Genomic DNA, 21,561 nt, shown 5'->3' with positions numbered 1-21,561 from the left:
GTTCTCCGAGGCATCGTTAACGAGTTATCAACGAAAAACACTGACCAATGAGAAGCGAGCTCGGTCAGCGCGAGGCGGCCGAGCCAACGGGCGCGCGGAGCCCAGTTTCGCTCATTGGCTCGGCCGCCTAGCGCCGCGCGAGCTTTGCCCTCATTGGTCAGTGTTTTTCGTCAATAACTCGTAAACGAAGCCTCGTAGAACATTTCCGTAAAGGAAAAAGTTGCTTCGAATCGCCTTGGGAACGTTTCCCGGAAATACCATAATTTTGACGCACCCTGTACGGATAATACAGCTCTGGAATAGAATGTAATAAATAGATCCTCGAATTTCGTCGGATCGGAATTGATAAAATGATAAAACGAAATAATTGAAGAACGCCGGAATTCGTAATGGAAACCCATTTTCGGCCGACGCAATCCAATAAACGCGATCTCAGAGCCGTCTTACTTCCCAGCGGAGAGGTCGACGCAAGAAAATTGCTGGTCGAACTAGCCGGATAAGAGCGTCGAGGACGCGAAAACGGGGGCGGTTCTCGAGGAGGTGTACCTGTCGGGACTATTTCGACGCGGAATCTCGGAGACGGGAAAGAGACAGGGCTGAAGAGAGAGCCCGTGGCGGATTCCGTTTCCTACGGTTTCCGCGTCGATCCGTGCCCGATCTCGCAACCCCCGGCCGCTAATTAACCCTGGTTGTCGGCTGCTCAATCGACGGACACTGTTTTCTTCCCCTCGGGCCGATCGAACGGTCTTCATTTCCTGATTAACCCGTCGTGCCACGGTGCGGTTAGCTCGGCTCTCTTCCGCGTGTAAGAAGAAGAGAAAAAGAGAGGCCGCAGCCGGAAGTAATCTGTCTTCCTCCGCTCGTGGCGAGGCGGTCTCGCGAAAGGATGAGAGGGTCGAGAGGGTGGAAGAGGATGGAAAGGGGGCGAGCCGGACGGAAGGATAGAACGTCCGCTCGAATTCACTTCGAGTGATTTAAAGGCTGGAATTATCCTTCTCCCCCCTCCCCTTCCACGGGCCCCGACTCAGCCCCTCTCTCTCTCTCTCTCTCCGTCACCCTCGCCCTGCTCGCCCATTATGCCGGTCTCGAGCTAAGATACCCTATTCTGCCGTATCATGCTCGATCCTTCGACGCGTTCGTAAATCCTCCCTAATTTTCCCTCGGTTTGTAAACAGAAAAAAGGGAAGGGACACGGTTATTCGAGCCCTGCGCCTCGTTTTTAGAATCGTTGACGATGGCGAGCTATAGAAACGAGTCACGAGGCTCGAATGATCGTATCTGCTCTTCTCAAAATGCTATATTTGTTTATAAAGCGAAGGATAATTTCGGGAGAATTTATTGCAGTATGCTCGAAAAAAGCGAATTATGCGGCAGTCTGCTGCTGGAGATGTCGCAGATATTGTTTATGCCGAAGGAACGACAATTCAAGCTTCTTTCATTAATATTAATTCAGTTCAATATTTTAGTTCAATTCAAATCAATTTACCATATTGCAGATTAACCCCTTGATATGCCATTTTCCCGGCAGTTACCGCGATTAGAAATGTCTCGATCGCGAGCATTTCTTCGGAGGTAAAGAAAATCGATGCTTATCGCGTGCCTAAGTTTAACAAAACATCGACGACGAGAGATTAGAATTTGATTCGAATTTCTAAAGGACGGAATAACATCTGTGCTCGATAAGTTATTTATTAGAAATTTTCGTAACGAGGCTAGAAATTTTCGGACTGGTGAGGACTACGGCAACGGACGGTTAACGGACTATTTTGACAGACATTTTTCACATTTTTGTACACGTCCGCTGTCCGGCATCCGATCGATCGACCGACCACTGAATCTTGCGACACAGTGACGACTCGCTCGTTCCACGGAAACTGGAGCGAAACTGCCGAGCAAATGGCGAGAGTTCCGATACGCGGGCGTGTAAAATAACGCGACTACAAAACCGTATTATAATTGCATCTGTGTGATCAGAGTAATGATTGCAACATCGCCAGCCTGCGTGGACGAGATTCAACGAACGAGATTCGCGTTCCTGGACCAGCGTTTTCGCCGAAGACCGCGACGATCGAGCGATTTTTGCATAAACAAACTAAACGACGGATTCTCGCGGAAAATTTCCTAAAAAAAAACGATCTACTCAAATTTGCCGAATTTGTTTAGACTCGATCCGATCGGGGATCGCTATCTCGCCGCGATTAGCCGCGAAACGTCACGACTTCCGTCCGCGTGGGTGACCGGGCGATTTCGCCGATAGCCGTTCGCCAGCTAATCAACTCCTTCTGTGCGACTACTTCTGTTCTAATCGACGTGCAAGCACGCGCGCGCGCGGGTAACGGTGGATGTAACTTCGGTAAGGCTGCGCGGGCCGCAGCAGATAAGTTAATTGTAAATAAACGGCCGGCGATAAGCGGCACACGTAAAGGTGACACGCGAAAGAATGCCTCGCATCGGCAACCAACGGTCTGCAAACAAAAAGAAATACACGTCTGCAAAGTGGTCGAGCAAAAAATTCGCGAGTCTGGCCGCCCAGTTTCTCGCGGCGGCGACGACGACTCGTCGTCGTCGTCGCGAGATCCACACGTAACAAGGACCGTTTTGCAGTCGTCGCGACGACGGACGACGACCAGCCACCGTCGACGATCGCTGCCAAAAAAACGAGGACCGTCGGGGGGGGGCGGTTTGCTGAATAAATCAATAGGCAATTTATCCGATGCCCGACATCCGCCGTTTATTGGCAGGATCCCGCGCGCGGCCTGCGACACGGTTTTTATCGGATAAAATATTAATAAGCGGCCGGGCTTTTGATCAGCGGGAAGCGCAGGCAGGTCACGTCGCCGCTCGATATAATCCTCGTAAGGACGAGAATAATCGTCCGGCGATTAACATTCACCGTGCCCGTTCCTGGCATCCACGATCCGTGGAAATCGTGACCCCGACAGAGTTCGGCGCGCGTCGCAGCCGCTGAATTTATAAATCGGAGGCGGTCTCCCCCCCTATCCCCCCTCGTGGCTACCTGTAGCCCGGCCCGTGAAAGGTTTCCGAAAGTTTTTCCGGCTGCCGGCGAAAGAAAGAAAGCGAAACAGAGGGCGGGAGAGAAAAAGAGAGAGAAAGGGAGGGAGAGAGAGAGAAAGGCGAGAGGATAGACCGCAAAAGCCAACGAGCCGACAAAACACGGTAGCTCGGAAAGCAAACGATTGCCCCGGGACCGAGATATTTCGTCTCTGTCCTTGTCGCGGCCGTTTAAACGCGAGGGTGCCGGAAGGGGACAGGAGATCTGGTGTCTCGATTCGGGGAAAGGGTTCGATCCCGCTACCCCTATAAAAGGAGCCCGTTTTTTCTTCTCGCCGGCCGGAGGAAAAAACGCCGAAAACCGCTCGTAAAAAAGAGACGTCGTCGCCCCGAACAGTCTCGGCTTTTTTACGGCTGAGAAATTTTTCGGAGGCGTTCGAGAGACACGTCTCGTTAGTTTTCTTTTCCCTTTTCCCCCCTTATCCCTCCGTCGCCCGCACAGACTCCTGGCCAGAAACACGTGCAACGCGTTGATAGTTTTCCCGGGAAAAACGTTCCCGCCTCTCTCTCTCTCTCTCTCTCTCTCTCTGTTCGCCCCCCCCCTCTCTACCTTCTTCAAGGAGAGCGAGCGACTTTCCAAGTCGAACGTCCTTCTGTTTTTGAATATCGCGGAAGGGACCCGGGGTTCGGGGATTTTCTTAAGGTGAAAGTTGAAAAATCGTGGCCCGTGTTCGGGAAAAGCCCCGGAGGGGCCCATTCGTCCCGCGCGCGCACTGTGACGAAAATGAAAAATGAGAGAAATTCCGGCGGAAAGGACCGCGCGGCGCGTTCACTTTCACCTCGTCCTCGACGGGAACTACGGTCCTGGTTCTGTCGTTTGCATCGACGGGACAACGACGACCCACCCGCCGAGCCGGGATCGTCGCGTCCTCGAAAGGGTTGAAAATGTTTGCACAACTTCCGGAGTCCTTGGGGCAGGACCGTTTGCAAACGTCGCCGTTCGTAAAAAGCGGACGGAACCTTGACTTGCGACAATGGGGATGCTGCGGAGCGATTATTCTCGATGTCGCGAGTACGATCGGAGTAAAAATATATTATTTACTGCTGCTTTGTAATTCTCTTTACTTTGTCCCTTTTTTTACTGAGTTAATATTTACCTTGATATGGATAGAATTCAAAATCGATTCGGATTGACTGACTAATCCCAAATTGGGTTGGATGAACCTAAGGCTCAAGACTCGCTAAATATATATAATATAATAATATAATATAATGTGAGGCTTATAAGACTCGCTAGATATAATAATATAATATAATGTGAGACTTATAAGACTCGCTAGATATAATAATATAATATAATGTGAGGCTTATAAGACTCGCTAGATATAATAATATAATATAATGTGAGGCTTATAAGACTCGCTAAATATAATAATATAATATAATGTGAGACTTATAAGACTCGCTAGATATAATAATATAATATAATGTGAGGCTCTTATAAGACTCGCTAAATATAATAATATAATATAATGTGAGGCTTATAAGACTCGCTAAATATAATAATATAATATAATGTGAGACTTATAAGACTCGCTAGATATAATAAGATAATATAATGCGAGGCTTATAAGACTCGCTAAATATAATAATATAATATAATGTGAGACTTATAAGACTCGCTAGATATAATAATATAATATAATGCGAGGCTTATAAGACTCGCTAAATATAATAATATAATATAATACAATGTAAAGCTTGAGACTCCTTAAATATAATTTAACATAACATAACAACATAATAAAATATAATGCAAGAATCGAGGATTGACGACCGGATAATCCGGCGAGCGATTTACGATTTCGGAGCGACCTCTGAAATTATAACAGCTGATCGGTGCACCCATGCGACGAATGTGTGCGCGCGTGCGCGTCGCGATTTTTGGATCGCGACGCTGCTTGTTAGGGCGATCGACGAGAGCGTTGGGCGCTGATCAAACGAAACGGGAAAATTCGAGAAGAAGATTCGTTATTCGTTCGATTAGCGCGCCGATAAAAGGTCGCGTCCGCAGGGCACGCGACAGAAAGCGACAGAACGCGGCAAAAGGTCGACAAGCATATTACGATCACGCTCACGAATACGATTACGATTACGATTCGGGAACAAGGTTACGAACACGATCACAATTACGGAAGTTATATATATTCGGCTTTACTGTCTGTTTGCATTGTATTTCGTATGCGCCATTGTTTAGAAATAAGTAGGATAGTTTCCGAAACCAATTATCCCCGCAATAATTGATATACTTTAGCTATCGCCATTAAAGTAGTATACAAAGTGACCACAGTGGCGAAAAGTTTACACGACGATACCTATAAACAGTCCTAATTGCATTCTATCGGAAGGTGCAGTGTTAATTCACGTTGCAAATGATCCTATTAAATAAGTGACAAAAGCAAACAAATGGACGTTCTTAACGCTCACGCTACCGATATACTATCGGCGACCATAAGTAACCGGCAAATTTGATCAGAAACTATTATTATCGTTACTATTATTATTATTATTACTATTATTATTACTATTATTATTATTATTACTATTATTATTATTACTATTATTATTATTACTATTACTATTATTACTATTATTATTACTACTATTATTATTATTATTACTATTATTATTACTACTATTATTATTACTACTATTATTATTATTACTATTATTATTATCATCATTACTATTATCATTAGGAACGCGTGTAATACGGTTCACTATTTCGATCGTCCCGAACATAAATCTGTAAAACAGCATGATCGCGGATCATAGCAATCGTAGCACGGGTCGCGGTTGACTCACCACGCGGGTTAAATTCACGCGGATAAAAGAACCGTCGCTGATCAAAGAGATAACTAAAAGTAGACGATCTCTCGAATCTCTAGTTAATCGATTAACCGATCGTAATCGACCGCGGTTCATATACAGAGACCTGTGCCGGACCTGTACCGACGCGCGAAGCGGCGAACGATCCGCTGCGTAAACCGAGGAACGGGTCGGAAAGCGAGCAGAGAAATAAAACGGCCGGATCATCCCCGGCTGGAACTCGGTCGATCCGATAATCGAATCGATCCGCTTCCTCGAGGAGAAAGGTTTCGGCGAAGTTTCAGAAAGACGGGGAATAAAGGCGGAGAGGAAAGATCGTCGCGCGAGACGGCCGGGGCGAGACGGGGGCAAGGAGAAAGAGAGAGAAGTAGAGAGAGAGCGAGAGAGAGAGAGAGAGAGAGAGAGAGCAGCGATACGAGAGACTAATTTCGTCGGGGTTGGGGCAGGTCACAAGGTATTATCTTCCTTCTTCTGCCGGTGTTTCGACGCGGGAGCGGGGGCAACGGACCGGCGGCGGCCGCAGGGTGCACGGGGCCGAGGGGGGCGGGGCCGCCGATAACGGGAGAAATTGCAAAATTATTTGAACAGCCGAATATCTCGGCGCGTTTACCGGCTCGACGTCGTACGACCTTCGCCGGCTCTCCGCTTGCGTAATATTTTTATCGGCCGAAATTACGCACGCACACGCACACACGCGCACGGGAGGAACACGGACACGCGACGATCGAGCGAGAGAGCGCGCGCGCGCTCGTACACGCACGGCATACCGTTCACGAACGGCCCCGTGGTCTCTCTTTCTCTCCGGCGCGTCCGAGAGCCGTTTCTCCGGCCAGTTTCCCTCTCCGTTCATTGTACCGAACGCAGAGAAGAAGAGAGCCAGGGGCACGTATTTCGGTTGGACGAGTATGTACGCCACGCACTCGCTCGTACCGATCCTCCTCGCCTCTTTTTTCGCCCTCTCCTTCTTTTTCTGACGGTGCAGCACTCGCGTGCCTGCGCGCCTCCTTACCTGAGCCACAGTGGGTCACGAAACCGATTGCCACGGTCCCCCTCCTCCCCCCTCCCTGATTCTCAATCTCGTCCGACGATTTTTCGCAATTTTCGCCGAGCGTTTTCGCGGGCTCGGCGCGTTTCGCAATCGCGTCTCTCGATAAACGGCATAAATCGCGCATAAATCCGAACTAATGTCTCTCTAATTGACGGCCAGATTGTCCACAAAAATGGAAAATTTCGGAAGAGGAGATACGATTATTCGAGCCTTGCCGTTTATTTTTATAGTTTCTAAACTGTCCATAATCATAAAAACGAGCCGCAAGGCTCGAATAATCGTTTCTTCTCTGCCCAAATTGTCCATTTTTAGGCGAAATCTGAGCGTCAGTTAGGGAGACATTACTGTACTAATGCTTTCGTTCTCCAATATTTATCCCCCTCCTCCCTATTACCGCATCCTATGCTGACTACAGTAATGTCTCTCTAATTGACGCACAGATTGTTCAGAGAAATGGACAATTTCGGAAGAGGAGATACGATTATCCGAGTCTTGCCGTTTATTTTTATAATTTCTAAACTGTCCATAATCATAAAAACGAGCTGCAAGGCTCGAATAATCGTATCTCCTCTTCCGAAATTGTCCGATTTAGTGGACAATCTGAGCGTCAGTAAGAGAGACATTACTATACAGCAAGGTCTCCCTAATTGACGCTCGGATTGCACGCAGAAATGGACAATTTTGGAAGTGGAGATACGATTATTCGTGCTTTGCGGTTCGTTTTCATAGTTACGAATTGTCAAGAACTATGAAAAGGGAGTTGCGAGGCTCGAATAATCGTTTCTTCTCTGCCCAAATTGTCCATTTTTAGGCGAAATCTGAGCGTCAGTTAGGGAGACATTACTGTACTAACGCTTTCGTTCTCCAATATTTATCCCCCTCCTCCCTATTACCACATCCTATGCTGACTACAGTAATGTCTCTCTAATTGACGCACAGATTGTTCAGAGAAAAGGACAATTTCGGAAGAGGAGATACGATTATCCGAGTCTTGCCGTTTATTTTTATAATTTCTAAACTGTCCATAATCATAAAAACGAGCCGCAAGGCTCGAATAATCGTATCTGCTCTTCCGAAATTGTCCAATTTAGTGGACAGTCTGAGCGTCAGTAAGGGAGACATTACCGTAATCGTGAAACGCCGTCCTCGGAAGTGGAGTTTGGGTAACGGAACGTTCGCGAAAAAGTATATCGCGAGTTAAACGCGATCATCAGGGAGCCGCTCCGGCGCCGCGACTTTTCGAAAGTCGACCCCGCAGAAGGGTTAAGTAATCCGTGTTTGCGACCGAGAGATCGCTACCAACCACCGCGAACGCTTGGAAGCCGCGAGAAGGGGGGGGCCCGTGCGCCACTTATCTGCATACGTAATCGTTTATTTCGGCGGTCTTCTTTTTCCTCTCCGACGATGATAATAACCTTGCCGAAAGAACGAACGAACGAACGAACGAGCGAGCGATCGCTCGGTGGCAATCTCGTGCCCGATAACTCTCTCGCGGGACGTTCCGGGTGAGGAGAATCGGGCCCGAGATTTTGCATGTTTCTCCGGCGGGAATATCGGCGCCGCGGATTATACAGGAAACGGCCTCCGAAAATTTCGCCGGGGTCGAAGACAAAAAGTCGGCCGCCCCTCGCGTTTCGTCCTTTCTCGCGCGAACGATATCTCGCCCGCTCCTCCGCGGAGCGATTATTCGTCGCGCGAGCAGTCGTAAACCCGGGACCGATAAACAACAAATCCCGAGATGATTTTCTACGGGACTTCGACAAACAGAAAACAGCATAACACCGATCGTAAATCGTTCGCGGGATCCCGCGCGAAATCCGCGTACCAATAACGACGATAAAGGCCGCCGCGCGGCCCCCGAACGGTTACGTACCGATTACCGCAGAAAACCGTCCTCTGCGAATTATTGTTACCGTCGGCGTTGATAAACATTTTGTATACGTGCAGAGATAGCGCGGGACTCGGCTCCGTTCGCCGGTCGTGACGAGAACGTAGACGAGTCGCGATCGACGTATCCGGTTAACAGTCCGCTCGTTAAGCCACTAACCGGACACGAGCAGCGAACTCGTCGATTCCGCACACCTGTGTCCATCCACGATTTCTAGCTTTCCCCTAACGACGATTCTAACTACGAGCGAAAACCCTTCGGGATCTATCCTAATGGATGATAGTTCGCCCGGAAATATCCCTATCCGAATGTGTATCATCGCCACGGAGTTTATCCGCGGTTTATCCACGATTCCCAGCTTCCAACGACTCCTCCCCCGAATAAACTCCTTCGGAAATCTGTTCGAAAGGACCTCGCCGTTCTAGTTAAATTGTCCTAATCAACACGATTATCCGAAAGACGAAATGAATGAAAATCAATTTTAAGTAAACGGAAACGACTAAACGGAATTGCATTCGCAACTCTAAGAAGGATATAAGAATATCTTGGTTGAAGGATAAAAGGCGCGAGATGTTGCAAATACTTTAACACTTGCACTTTAATACTTTAACGTGCGAGAAACCTCGAAAATTTCCATAAAATTGCGGTATTTCATTCGATTGAACGAAAATTACGAAGCAAACTTATAACGGATTGCATCGATTGCTTCGACATTCGTGCCTCTTGCAAATCTGAACAAAATTAAGCAGTGATTTTTAACACTAAATCTACCACGGTCAAAATGACCGATTTTTTTATTTTACGATACCACAAACTCTTTGGAGACTTCTTCGTGGAGAATGATTGAATAAATTATATTATTGAAACAAGTCTCATAATTAAAACTTTGCTAAGTCCAAGTGAATTCTATCTTTTCACTGTTATGAGTGAAAATGCACGCTGATCGTCATTACGGGTCGGTTGGTTTAGTGTTAATTAGACGTGGAAGATTTCCCGAATCGGTGATCGATCGATTTAAAACGGGGAGATCTCCTCATTCGTTTGGCTAAGCGTTAAAATACTCTGGAAAATGGCGAATTAGCAGATAAGACGTTTTAACTAACGACGGTTAATTAGCTTTAGGAAAAATCTCTACCCGAATTTCTATTTTTTTCTATCTATCTTCCTAATTGACGCTCAGATTTTCCACAAAAATGTACAATTTGGGAAGCGGAGTCTTGCGACTCGTTTTTATAGTTACCGATTGTCAACGATTATAAAAACATAGCGCAAAGCCGGAACAATCGTATCTATAATATTGTTTTCAAATTGTCCATTTTTCTGCCCAATCTAAGTTAGGGAGACATTACTGTATAATCCGCACGGGAATCTATCGGTTCTCCTGACTGGCTAGATCTATGCTCAAATTGCTCCGAACGCGTCCCTTCGAAATCCGCTATCCAGCGAAGCTTTTACAAGATCTCTATCCGAATTTTTATTTCTTTCTATCGGTCTATCTCCGCGATGCCTAGCTGCGAACAAAGCTCTCCGGAGATCCGTTCCAACGGACATAGAAATAAGAATACAGTAACGTCTTGCTAATTGACGCTCAGATTGTCCAAAAATATGGACAATTTGGGAATAGGAGCCCTGCGAATTCGAGCCTTGCGATCGGCAACTTTTTATAGTTACCGATTATCAACGATTATAAAAACATAGCGCAAAGCCGGAACAATCGTATCTATAATATTATCCTCAAATTGTCAATTTTTCTGCCAAATCTAAGCGTTAGTTAGACATTACTGCAATCCGTACGCGAATCTATCGGATCTCCTAACTGCCTATATCTATCCGCGAATTGCTCGGAACGCGTCCCTTCGAAATCCGCTATCCATCGAAGAAGAGGTCCGTTCGATCTGGACCTCCGAATCGGAGTCTGTCGCTCGCAGTTGCTCGGCCATGGGAGCACCGCCTTATAGGAGACCTGTAAGGTCCTAACAGAGGAATGTTTCGCGTAGGTCGGAAGTTCGGATGGACTCACGGTATCGTCTCATAAGGTTCTTCTTGTAGGGTTTGGTGCCTGGCGGCCTGGACCTCGACCTCGTCGTGCCGTCCTTCTGGTTGTTGTCGGAGCACGAGTCGTCCGAGTCCTCGGAACAGGTACGGTCCTCCCTCTCGTTCGCGTACTCGCCGGAGGACGCGGCGACGAAGCATCCCCGGAGCCTCAGGGCCGCGGCCGCGTTCCCGTAATCGTCGATCGGCTCCTTGCGCTCTTGTTCCTGCTCGTGCTCGTTCTCGTCCCTCGAGAACTCCGCGTAATCGCCCACCCTCACGCTCAAGTCCAACGGCTGATCCTCCAGCATCGTTGCCGCCGTTTCTCACCGCCACCTTTATCCGCGTCACCCTTCCCCCGAAGCCGACTGTGTCCCCGCGCCCTGCGTATCAAACGCCCCGGCTACCACCGCGGCACGCTCGTCGCTACCATCTTTTTCATAAAAACCGCTCTAACGATTCTCGCTGGACACTGGCGCGCGATCGAACATATCACAACCGCGAAATCCTCGATCACCGGGACATACGGAATCTCGGCGGAATCTCGGAACTATGAGAACGCTGTTTTTTTTTATTTCTCGTTTTACGTTTCTTTTGCTTTCGCTCTCTCCGATTCCCAAGAAGACACACCGTCACTCTCGTCGAATCATCATTCACTGTACGATATTATTACCGATAGGACTCTCGAGTCACCGTGGTTCTCTCGGTATAACGTATATATCCACAACGTGCCGCACTCGATCCACTGTGAGATCCCGAAGCAGATCCGGAAGTTCCGCGAACAGAGGAGAGGCAGCAGCAGCAGCAGCAACAACAACAATAACGGGAGACGATCGAGATACTGGTCGGTCGAAAGGGAAGAGATCTATCTTCGTGGGAGGTGCGCGCAACTCTTCCGGCGCGGCGCGGAACGGTGCGGAGCGGTGTGGCGCGCGTGACGCACAGCCGGATACTCAACCGGCGCGGCGAATCTCGCGGCAAACACGATCTCTCTCCGATACTAGCGACGTTCACGCCGCTCCGTTGGATCGCTTGCGCCGCGATCGTTCGATCATTCCCCCGAGCAACGGCTGGCTCACCGCGAAACTTGGCGACGAACCTCCTCCTCCTCCTCCTCCTCTACGTTCCTCGAACAGCAATCTCTCAGTTCGCAGTTCACTCGGGACGGGACCGGGAATCTCCCGCGCGTACCGATATAATCGCACTTTGCACGTCAATTTTTCGCGTGGATCGAGAAAAGTGAAGGAAATAGTAAGAGAGAAAGAGAAAAAGAAAGAGCGAAAGAGACAGAGACAGAGAGAGAGAAAGACAAGACCGAAAAAAAGAAGGAGAGAAAAACACGAGAGAGTCCGAGCACGCAGCAGAGCAACTGTCGAAGCGTATCCACGTTCTCCGCGCCGTGGCTACGGTCGCCGGTGGCACACTGACTGACTCGGAACCGGGCTAGCCCGCTAGTCCAGACTCGTTCACTCACTACTCCAGACTCACACTCCAACTCCGTGGCGGCGGACTGTCGGTGTCTCGCTCGCGCTCCTGCACCGCCACACTATGCTTCCCGAGCCGCCACAGCCGACCGCGTTCGGCACTCCTCGTCGGCCGACTTCGGTTCTTTTCGGCCTCCGCGATCCCCTGTCCCCTTCTCTCGACGCCCCGAGTCCGCGCTACGGAGCCGCCGGCTTCGCGTACAGAGAGACGCGAGAACGGCACCCACACACAGTCGCGAGCCGTCTGTCGCTCGGCATGCGTAGCCTACCGCAATGTTCGAGCCCGTGATACCACACCACCCTCCCCTTTACCCTCTACCCTCTGCTCCCCCCCGTTCTCCCCTCTCGTCCACCGAAGTCCCTCGCGCTTTCTGCTCTTTTCCCTCCGTCGACTCTTTTTTCCACCCCTTGCATCCTCCCCTCCTTTTTCTCCGTGCTCTCCCGCTCTCTCTTTCTCACTCTCTTCGCTTCTCTTTCTCTCTTCTCCTCGTCTCTGTCTCGAGCCGTTTGCTCCGGACCGTCCTCTCTCAGTCTCCTCTCTCTCTCTCTTTCTTTCTCTCTCTCTCTCCTTCTCCCGCTTCATCTTCGAACCGTCTTCGCAGCTATTATATTTTCCCCGTCTATTGGGATAGGACACACACAGGCACGCACACCAGAGCACACTGCTGGCTCTCGTGACGTAGCCGGCTCTCATGACATTAACCTTCGATCGTGGCCGCTAGAAACGGAGCGCGACCGACTCGAACGCGATTCGATTTACCTGTTAACCGGGAAGACGAATCCGCCTGGATCGCCGCGCACAGTGTTTTTTTTTCGCATTGTTTTTACGAAGCCAATCCCCGGCCGGCCGCCTAGCGAAACTACCATATCCTCCACGCCAATTTGCTCGATTAGCTCAGACGCCGATTAAGCTGGTTTTAATCGGATTTTTCCTTTACAAGCAAATACGAGCGCCACCGGCATTATCGAGCCCGGTGGGAGGGAGGGTGGGGGGAATGAGGGACCGATGAGGGTTGACAGTGGCAGACACCGCAGGAACCGCGCTCGATTTTATTGTGTACCGGCGCACCGATTAGTTCGTACTCTTGTTCGAATTAAGCGGACCGCGCGCGTTTATCGCGACTCCGTTGCACGTGTTCCGTTCGAACGCGTATCCGACGAAACCGACGAAGAGCTGCTCGCGACGATTAATTGGAGCCTAAAGAATCCGTGAGATCCCTCTAACGGCCTGTGCGAGGGCATGGATTTTTCGAAGATCCGGGAACATATTTTGCTGGGGGAGGGGGGAGGGGGACTGGATTACGCTGGAGAATCTTAACCTTTTAGGTACGGCTGAATTCTGCGCGATGCTATTTCTTTGGACGGCAGAGTCTGATATGTACTGTACAGAGTCTGATACTGTATATTCTGTCTGTATATACAGGGTGTCCCAAGAGCGTCTCGCAATCCGAAAGTGGTGGGTTCCTCAGGCCATTTGAAGCAACTTTTTCCTTTACAAAAATTTTCTCCGAGACACCGTTAACGAGTTATTAACGAAAAACCGTGACCAATGAGAGGCCAGCTCGGCTGGCGCGAGGCGATCGAGCCAATGAGCGGAACTGGGCTTCGCGCGCTGGTTGGCTGGGCCGCCTCGCGTCAGCCGTACTCGATTCTTATTGGTCACTGTTTTTCGTTGATAACTCATTAACGGTGCCTCGGAGAACATTTTTGTAAAGGAAGAAGTTGCTTCAAATGATCCGAGGAACCAGCCATTTCCGGATTGCGAGACATTTTTGGGACACTCTGTAGACTGTTGTAAATCGATGCGAAGACAAAAGAAGTGTGAAACAATGCATACGAAGACGATTATTTGGTTCAAACGATGAGCGAGTGAGCTACTAGAGCAAGCCACTATAGTGGCGCGTCGTCCAGAGAGATGACATCCGCGAAAGCCACTATAGTGGCGTGTCGTTCTGAAAGAAGACATCCGCGGAAGCTACTATAGTGGCGCGTCGTGTCTAAAAGGTTAATTGGAGCCTGAAGAATCCGTGAGATCCCTCTTACGGCCTGTGCGAGGGCATGGATTTTTCGAAGAGCCGGGAACATATTTCGCTGGGGGGAGAGGGACTGGATTACGCCGGAGAATCTTAATCAATGCGGAAACGGATATTTCGTTATTCGCGGAATCATAATCGTATCGAATCGTAGAATCGAATCGCAAAACCGCGGTATTTTATGCGAGCGATACAACAACTCCCAATCAAATCTGTATGATATAAAATAGATCAGCCCTCGAACTAATTTTCCAATACGAGCTGATAATTGCGTCATCGTCGTGCAGGTGACACGGCGGTCGAAGTGTCAATTAGGGGAATATCGCGGTGCCTTTATATATAGAATCAATCTAGCGAGTACAGTAAATTCTCCCTAATTTTCCTTCTGCTTCGATGCAAGAATGAACAATTTGCGAAGAAGCGGTACAATTGTTCTCATAGTTCGCCGATCGGCGATAATTGTACAGATTTTAATTATATATAATTGTACAGATATTAGATATTAGATATTAGATATTAGATTAGATTAGATATTATAATATATAATATTAGATTAGATATTATATATAATTGTACAATTGTACAGATTTCCAGGCTTCGAACGATCGCGTCTCCTCTTCCAAAAAAATTGTTGTTCACGAGCCGAAGGAAAATTCGGGAGAATTTACTTAGATCATCCTTTGTTGTTGCATTGGAATTCTGGCGATTCGAACGATCGGATGATCGCGAGACAGATTTGTAGAACACGTCCGTGGATCGTCGATTGTGAACGGACGAGATGTTTCGCACAATGCGGAGGGACAGCAGAGAGAGAGAAAAAAAGAAAGCAAATCGGCGTCGGGTACCTAGGCGAGCACGTTTTCAGAATACGTTCCTGGTTGTCTCCCCGGTCCCTGACATTGTCTTCTCGAGGATGAAATCGAGCGGCGAGCTGCTTGCTTGCTTGCTTGCTGGGTCTGCAGGAGGGCAGGGCGGCCGGGCGCGGAGGGAAACGAGACTGGAACGATTGCGTATGCACGGTACACAATAGGTGAACGTGCGTACGAGGTCGCGGCGGGAAGGAACTTCCAATTCGGCGTGTCTCGTTGCAGCCGGTAAACACAGGTGCAGCAGAGAGGCCGGGGAACACGTCGGAAGTGTTTTTGCAACGGGGCATATACAAAGGCGAGCCTTGAGAGTGACCGATTTCGTAACCCCGTTGCCGCGAACGGCTGTTTGGCGTCGCTGCCGCTCGTTCCTGGCCCGAGATCCCGTCTCGTTCCACCGAATTAAACGTCACCCGGTGCGATTCGCCGGTCCGCCGTTCTCGCCGCTAAGTCGCCGGGATCCGTCACATATGTATGTATTTCGTACTCGGGAAAACGTCGACGGAAAACGTCGGCTTCAATTTAACCTTTTAGGCACGACGCGCCACTATAGTGGCTTGCTCTAGTAGTTCACTTGCTCATCGTTTGAACCAAATAATCGTCTTCGTATGCATTGTTTCACACTTCTTTTGTCTTCGCATCGATTTACAACAGTCTACAGGGTGTCCGAAAAATGTCTCGCAATCCGGAAATGGCGGGTTCCTCGGATCATTTGAAGCAACTTCTTCCTTTACAAAAATGTTCTCCGAGGCATCGTTAACGAGTTATCAACGAAAAACAGTGACCAATAAGAATCGAGTACGGCTGACGCGAGGCGGCCCAGCCAACCAGCGCGCGAAGCCCAGTTCCGCTCATTGGCTCGATCGCCTCGCGCCAGCCGAGCTCGCCTCTCGTTGGTCACTGTTTTTCGTTAATAACTCGTTAACGGTGCCTCGGAGAACATTTTTGTAAAGGAAAAAGTTGCTTCAAATGACCCGAGGAACCCGCCATTTCCGGATTGCGAGACAATCTTGGGACACCCTGTATATACAGACAGAATATACAGTATCAGACTCTGTCGTCCAGAGAAATAGCCTCGCGCAGAAATCAGCCGTACCTAAAAGGTTATCCGAAACTTTCTTCGAACGATCGTCCGCGGGCCTTGGAACGAAATCAAATCGCTCAATTTACCGCGGCGGGCTTGGCGCCGGCCTTCGTTCCGTTCGCCACGGAATCGTTAATTAATCAAATCGCGACGAAACGGTCGAGCACGTTGTAATTTCGATTTTCACGAGTACGAGATCGACCGACGACTAGTTCTCGTGTTTACGCGAGATTTTCGATTTTCGGCTCGAAATACGGTTTGCGAGTGGTCAGGGTTAGGCTGAGCACTTCGCTCGTAGCTGAGAATGTGTGTGCATTGGTGTTAATTGCTGCTGTTCGAAATTACGATCGCACCTCGTTTTCTGTAAATCTCTGTAGAACCGTTTCTCGCACGTGTCGCATGTATCCCGCGTGTTTTTACACGGCGTCTAGATCAGCTGATCGCGAGCTCGAATATCTATTTTCACAGATAATTCTACATCGGAGTGTAGTTTTAAGGAGCTCGTGCTATCTCTTCGACATTCTTCGCCAGGGGTTGGAAGCAGTTATGATATCGGTCTCGGTTCTTCAAACAGTTATGAAGAACCGATATGATAACGGTTCCGAAGAACCGAAACCGATATGAGACGCAACCGATATATTTAGTATTAATCTCGATATAGTATCTCTTTGTTACAAAACTTTGTTCAGTCAGTACCGATGTACGATGTTTCATAATTATGTTAACAATGAGATTCCTGAGAACATTTGGAGTAACTTTGTCCTCAGCGAAAATGCAATCCGCGGCTTCGTTCGCGATTTATTAACGAAAAACACTGACCAATGAGAGGCGAGCTCAACTAGCGCTAGGCAGCTGAGCCAATCGGCGCAACTGGGCTTCAACCGCTCGTCGACTTGACCGCCTCGCGCCAGATGAGCTCGCCTCTCATTGGTCACTGTTTTTCGTTGATAAATCACAAACGAAGCATCGGATTGCATTTTCGCTGAGGAAAAAGTTGCTCCAAATGACCTCAAGAATATAATATATTATATAATATATTATAATATATATTATTTTTTAATTATATGTATATTATAATAAATTATAATATATTATATTTATATAATTATGAAACAGTCTGTATAACAGTTCGAAGCAATTATTTTCAAAAGCTTTCAATCTCCGTTCTTCATATCGTACAAATCCTTTCTCCTCGTAGTAAATAGAGTACGTATAAATACATTAAGATAATTTATTTTTACGAGACAATGATGCGCTATCTTTTTTGTCGCGGAGCATGGAGCACCGTCGACCCTCGGATACGACGGTTTCTACACATTTGCGGCAGCGTTTTGTTCCAGGCGGACCGCTCGATCGCCTCAGCCAACGACGATACGGATCGTCCATAAATCGCGGCCGATTATCGGCGGGCTGTTATCGGTCGCCTATCGTTCATGGGAGAACGCGCGCGCGCGCGCACGCGTGTGCGTAAGCGAGGCCGTGCTCCCGCGTAACAGATACCGAGCGTCTAGCATCGCGGCGTTCGATAAATCGCGGTTCTTCGCGCGGGTACACGCCGTCGTACCCTCGACCCGCGGACTTGGCGATTTCGCGATTCCATCCTGGAAACGTAACGAGCCACGAACGGAACGGGCGTGCGGGGTCGTTCGCCGCCTCCTGTTTCCGAGCGAAGGTTTCGGCGATACGTTTCCCCGATAACGAAGAAAACAGGCCCCGGCCTTAATTGCACTTCCTGCCGGAGGCGAGAGCCTCCATTGTTGCCGAAAAGCGGTCGAAAACGCAACGACTCGCGACCCGCCGTTTTCCGAGGGCCGGCCGCCACGCCAAGATCCACGGCCGCGATCGGCTCGCCGCCTCGGTTTTCTTCGGGCCCCGCCCGATCTTCGGCTTTCAGCGGGATCGACGAGATAAACGATTGTTCTTCGACGTCCGCGAAACCCTCTGTCTGATTCGGACCCTCTCGCGCGACCCGATTAACCCTTTGCACTCGAAGCCACTTTGACTATAAATCTAAATTCATTCTTCTGACTTGTGGCATCTCTATTTTATATGACAAAGTGCATTTTACGCATATAAAATTTAGTCTTGTGACTCATTCAACAATTAGACTTTTAATAATTTTTTATATCTGAGCTTTTATAACATAAAAATTATCTTGGAACGTGATGTAACACTTTTAGCGGTGCCTCCGAGTCACCACTCGAATGCAAAGGGTTAAATAGTTCCCATTGAATCGAAATCGCGCGGACTGCCATTGGTCGCTGTTCAAAATCCGGCCAAACATAGAAATTAATCCTTTGCACTCGGCTGGCGACTCTAAGACGCCCTTAAAGATTGTTATATCACGTTCGAAAATAAGTTTAATGCCATCAAAATCCTTTATATTTAAAAAACAACTGTTAATAGTGTTACAGTTGCCTTTGTCGCAAAGCTCAATTTCATATGTATAAAATGCGTTAGGTTATATAAAATGGAAATAGGTCTGAGAAATTATTTTGGATTTCGAGTTAAAATGGCTCCGACTGGAAAGGGTTAAAATGAAAGACAAGAGACCGGCGAGTATGCAAGAAAAACCGAACCGATCTTTTAAAGTACATACAGGGTGTCCCGAAAATGTCTCGTAATACGGAAATGTGGGGTAGCCGAGGTCATTCCAAGTAACTTTTTCCTTTGCGAAAATGCAATCTGCGGCTTTGTTTACGAGTTATCAACGAAAAACACTGACCAATGAGAGGCGAGCTCGCCTAGCGCTTGGCGGCTGAGCCAATGAGCGCACGAAGCCCAGTTCCGCTCATTGGCTCGGCCGCCTTGCGCCAGCATATCTCACCTCTCATTGGTCACTCTTTTTCGTTAATAACTCGTAAACAAAGCCGTGGATTGCATTTTCGCCAAGGACAAACTTACTTCAAATTACCTCAGGAACCTCCCATTCTCGGATCGCGAGACATTTTTGGGAGACCCTGTATATTTTAAGTATAAACGAATCCGATACTGTCGTAATTATCTTCGAAAACGGTGTAACAATTTCCATTGGCGCCCGAGACTCATAATTCGACTGCAAAGGGTTAACCTCGACGCGGTCGTTATTACCATTCGTTCCGAAAAAAATGCTCGATCTCCCGGATCCTATCGTCCGGTTCGCGTATTCTTTTCCCGCGCGCAACAACAACGCGCGGCCGCTGGTGGCTGCGTGAAAAAACTCCGGAAAATGTCGACTGTTTACGCGCCAGGTTGTTGGCGGCTGGCCAGAGCAAAAGCGTCCGAGTTAATCGAGAAGAACCGCAGGATTAACGGAGCGGCGGTGTTCCGCGAGGAGCAAAATCGCGTCACCGAGTGACACACACGCGGGTCTTGGCGGGGGGCCGCGGGGTGGGCCGCGGGGGCCTTTGATGTCGCGATCGGCGCGCGACTGTGCGCGGGACGATCGCGTTCGGTGATTTAAGGGACGACGACGCGACGCGAGGCGTCGAGAGGAGTTTCAAAGTAGCGAGAGCTGGCCGGAGGAACGTACGTGACTTATCCGTCGGGCGGATTTGCTGCCGGCTCCGGGACGAGGGCCGGGAACATCTGCATTAAAAGGGTCCGCGGCGCGCGCTCCGGCCAGAGGAGGCCGCGGTCGCGATCCTCGATTTGTCGTTCCACGGCGATGCGGCGTCGCGAGGCTCGCGCGGGCCGCGCGCGATCCGCTCCGGGGACAAGCTATTTTCGCGCGGAAACGCTGGGCCGCGCCGCCACGCTGCCGGAGAAAAGCCCGCCGCGAGCGTCGCGTCGATCTCGGAACGGGACGACGCCCGCGATCCAGGAAAACCGCGATTTCTAATCCGCCGAGGCGAGTTGCAAGGTCCGAGAACGTCTCTCGGAACACGCTTCCGTCCCGGTTGCTCCACTCCTGTCACCGTCGATATCCTCGGCCGCTCGAAAGGAACGAACCGTGCTCCACAGCCCGAAGATGCGACTCGTCGCTGTTGCAAATGCCGCTCGACGACGCTCTTTGATCATCCCGGAGCGACCGCGTCGCGTTTCGAGAGCAGGCGAAATCGATTCGGTCCTGTCCAAGCCTCATTGTGCATTCGCGACGCGAATCGGCGAAAAGCATACATACAGGGTGCGCCAAAAATGCCTCGCAATCCGAAAGTAGCGAGTTTCACAGGTCATTTGAAGCAACTTCTTCCTTTACAAAAATGTTCTCGGAGGTACTGTTAACGAGTTATTAACGAAAAACAGTGACCAACGAGAGGCGAGCTCGGCTGGCGCGAGGCGACCGAGCCAATGAGCGGAACTGGGCTTCGCGCGCTGGTTGACTGGGCCGCCACGCGTCAGCCGTACTCGATTCTTACTGGTCACTGTTTTTCGTTGATAACTCGTTAACGGTGCCTCGGAGAACATTTTCGTAAAGGAAGAAGTTGCTTCAAATGATCCGAGGAACCCGCCATTTCCGGATTGCGAGACATTTTTGGGACGCCCTGTATATCGCGAGCGCATTGGCACACTAAAACAGCAATTAGTCCGCGGCGCGTTTCGACGGTCTTCGACGCCGGTGCAACAAAGTTTCTAATTAGCGGTTAGGCCGGGCTATCATCGGCACGGCATCTCCGGCGAACGCGAATTCATTCGTTCGGTTCACTTTCATTTTCGCGGCCCCCGCGCACCCTTCGCTCGCGCCGCGATTTTCCACGGGCCGCGCGATCGGCTAATCGTCGTCCCCGGGAGCGTTCTCTTTCCGCGGCTTTCTACGGCGAAATCCGCGAGACCGATTTCGCCGGCGAACAAGAAAAAAAAAACGAACCGGCGACCGCCGGATTTTCGAGCATCGACGCCGAGCGTCGACGGCGGGGAAAAGCGGCGCGGCGCGGCGCGGTGGCAGCCGCGAAACCGCTCTGGAAGGAGAGCACCGAAAGAGAAATGCAGTTTTTACCGGGGCACCGGAGCAGGAGACGCGTTTCCTGTCCGAGCGACAGCGAAGAAAGTGTATCTAGCCGTATTCCCTTTTTTTTTCTTTCTTCTCCCCGGCCGCGTGTTTCCCTGCAATTACAATATCCAGTCTCCGGCGCAGAAGCGAGCCGGACGAGGCGCGCGCGCGCGCGCGTGTATGCGCGGCCGAGAGACGCGATTCGATTAAGCGGCACAGAGAGCCGACAAAGAATCGCCACTCGTTTCCACTGACACGCATTCGTGTCGAGTCCTCGCGGCGAGCGCACCTGCAGCCGCCTTGCATTCCACCCAGCA

The 21,561-nt window shown here is 49.6% G+C and overlaps 1 protein-coding gene across 4 annotated transcripts in view; it reads right to left on the bottom strand.

Annotated features, from left to right (window-relative positions):
* Nucleotides 1–21,561, bottom strand: part of Eip74EF (Ecdysone-induced protein E74) — a 332,864-nt gene that overhangs the window by 90,612 nt on the left and 220,691 nt on the right. The window contains exon 1 of one of the 4 annotated variants that reach the window (XM_033465706.2): nucleotides 10,858–12,569. The exons of the other annotated variants lie outside the window; for them this stretch is intronic. Coding sequence (XP_033321597.1) covers nucleotides 10,858–11,179 — 322 coding nt within the window. The 5' untranslated portion in view covers nucleotides 11,180–12,569. Of the gene's footprint in view, nucleotides 1–10,857; nucleotides 12,570–21,561 lie in introns of those variants that run through there. 4 annotated transcript variants of the gene reach the window in all.

This window comes from Megalopta genalis, chromosome 1, assembly GCF_051020955.1.
Source record: "Megalopta genalis isolate 19385.01 chromosome 1, iyMegGena1_principal, whole genome shotgun sequence".
Lineage (NCBI taxonomy): Eukaryota > Metazoa > Arthropoda > Insecta > Hymenoptera > Halictidae > Megalopta > Megalopta genalis.
The sequence above is the reverse complement of the archived record's forward strand: the minus strand, read 5'-3'. Positions and strand labels throughout refer to the sequence as shown.